This window comes from Emiliania huxleyi (genome assembly GCF_000372725.1).
Source record: "Emiliania huxleyi CCMP1516 unplaced genomic scaffold EMIHUscaffold_380, whole genome shotgun sequence".
NCBI lineage: Eukaryota > Haptophyta > Isochrysidales > Noelaerhabdaceae > Emiliania > Emiliania huxleyi.
This window is the reverse complement of record NW_005199119.1, coordinates 80,451-82,135: the sequence shown is the minus strand read 5'-3', so window position 1 is coordinate 82,135 and position 1,685 is coordinate 80,451. Positions and strand designations below refer to the sequence as shown.

The window sequence follows — 1,685 nt, the reverse complement described above, 5'->3', positions numbered from 1 at the left end:
CGCGTGCAGCGGCGCGCCTCCTTGAACTTTGCCGGGTCCTGGGTCACGCGCGGCACGCCGAAGTCGCCGCCGCACTCGGCGGCCGGGTACTTGTTCTCCCAGTACACCTCAAGCGCGCCGATGGCTGCAATCATCTGCCAGATGCCTGCGGCGGGCACCTTCGCGGCTCCGAGCAGCGGGCCAGCAGCGGCGACGTCGGCGAACGAGACGCCGGACGAGGTGGAGAGCATCCCCTCGAAGTGGGTGCCCGTCGCGGTCCACAACCACCCCACGGTCGCCAGCATCGCCACGCGGCAGTGCTTGAGCTCCGCCGCGCGCACCAGCTTCAAGTTGGACTCGTCCATGTTCTCGGAGAGCTTGAGCGGGTCCCACACCTTGTTGGACACCTCGGTGGACGCGCCGACCCTGAGGAGGCGCCGGCGACGCGTGGGCGCGACCCAGGCTTCGCGGCGGCAAAGCAGCAGCCCGAAAGCGGGCGGCGAATCCCGTGCGGCGTGACGGGGCCGGGGCCGGGGCGGGCGGTGGTGCGGCGCACAGGTCGGTGACGGCGAGCATGGACGGCGAGGCCGACCGGACCGCAGATCGGGGCGCCAGCGGCGCGGCGAAGCCGCACGCGGTCGGAGAGGCGAGCGAGAGCATGGTGCAGATCCCGACGCAAATTGTGACGGCAAGAAAAAGACCGGGCAAGAGGGGCAGCAGAAATCGCGTCGCGCGAGAGATCGCCAGTGGATAGGGAGTCCACCGTGCTGCGAGCCTGTCGCTGTCCCTTGTCAGGAGCAGGAGAACTAGGAGAGCGCAACCAGTAGGAGGCCCGCGCTTGCCCCCGTGCCGCCGGGTGCAACCTGTCCTATACGAGAGAGGAATCCCTGGGACCCTGTCGTGAGGGTGAACCCCCTGCCCAGCCCCCCTCCGTGTCGCGATGCGCTCCCCGCTCCCGTTCCCCTGTGTCCCTGATCGTCCTTACAAGATCCTGCTCGTGCAGGTGGGGACCCTGTCCTTCTCCCACCCCTCGTTTGGCGTGTACGCGGTTGTATTTATTTAATTTATCGCGTCGCGCCTAGGCCTAGCCCGGTCGAACACCCCGGGTCGCGATTTTGGCAAGTGAATACGGGCGCTTTTTGACGATGAAATAAGAATCTACTGCCCGAGGGAAACACATAGACACCCACATGGTTGACCAACCCTTACTGTGTGAGGGTCAGTGTTCACATTCACACCCCACTGGCACCGCGGCACTGTACAGTGTGCAGACCGACATACAGCACGCACAATGTAGCACTTATTAGTGAGCGCGCGCATCCCTCTCGCCACCGCCGCCTCTCCTCGCCGCCCTTCGAGCACTCTCCCTCCACCGCACCTGCCGTCGACACCTCCCGCCTCCACTGTGCTCGTACCGCCGCCGACTTCGGCGCGTCCACGACACGCCCTCTGGACACGTCCACTGACATGTCCAGGACGCCTCCCCCCCCGCAGGTACTTTCTGCTCTTCCTCGGCTACTCCCTCCTCCTCACCGTCCTCGGCGTCCTCCTCGTCGCGTCCCTGCTGCACGGCGTCTACTTCAACCCGCACACCACCCTCCGGATGCTCCTCCCCTTTGCTCCAGTCACGCACCCGTCGGCGCGTCCTCCCGCTTCCGCCCTCGACCCGCCGCCGCCGCTGCCCGCTCGCACCGCCCGCCCAAGCC

At 66.9% G+C, this 1,685-nt stretch overlaps 1 protein-coding gene across 1 annotated transcript; it reads right to left on the bottom strand.

Moving 5' to 3' along the window:
- Positions 1-5: 5 nt before the first annotated feature.
- Positions 6-344, bottom strand: Lhcf60 (light harvesting protein; the record flags this gene model as incomplete). Its single annotated transcript, XM_005771562.1, has 1 exon — positions 6-344. A coding segment is annotated over one exon (339 nt), but the record flags the coding sequence as incomplete, so codon positions are not given.
- Positions 345-1,685: the final 1,341 nt, after the last annotated feature.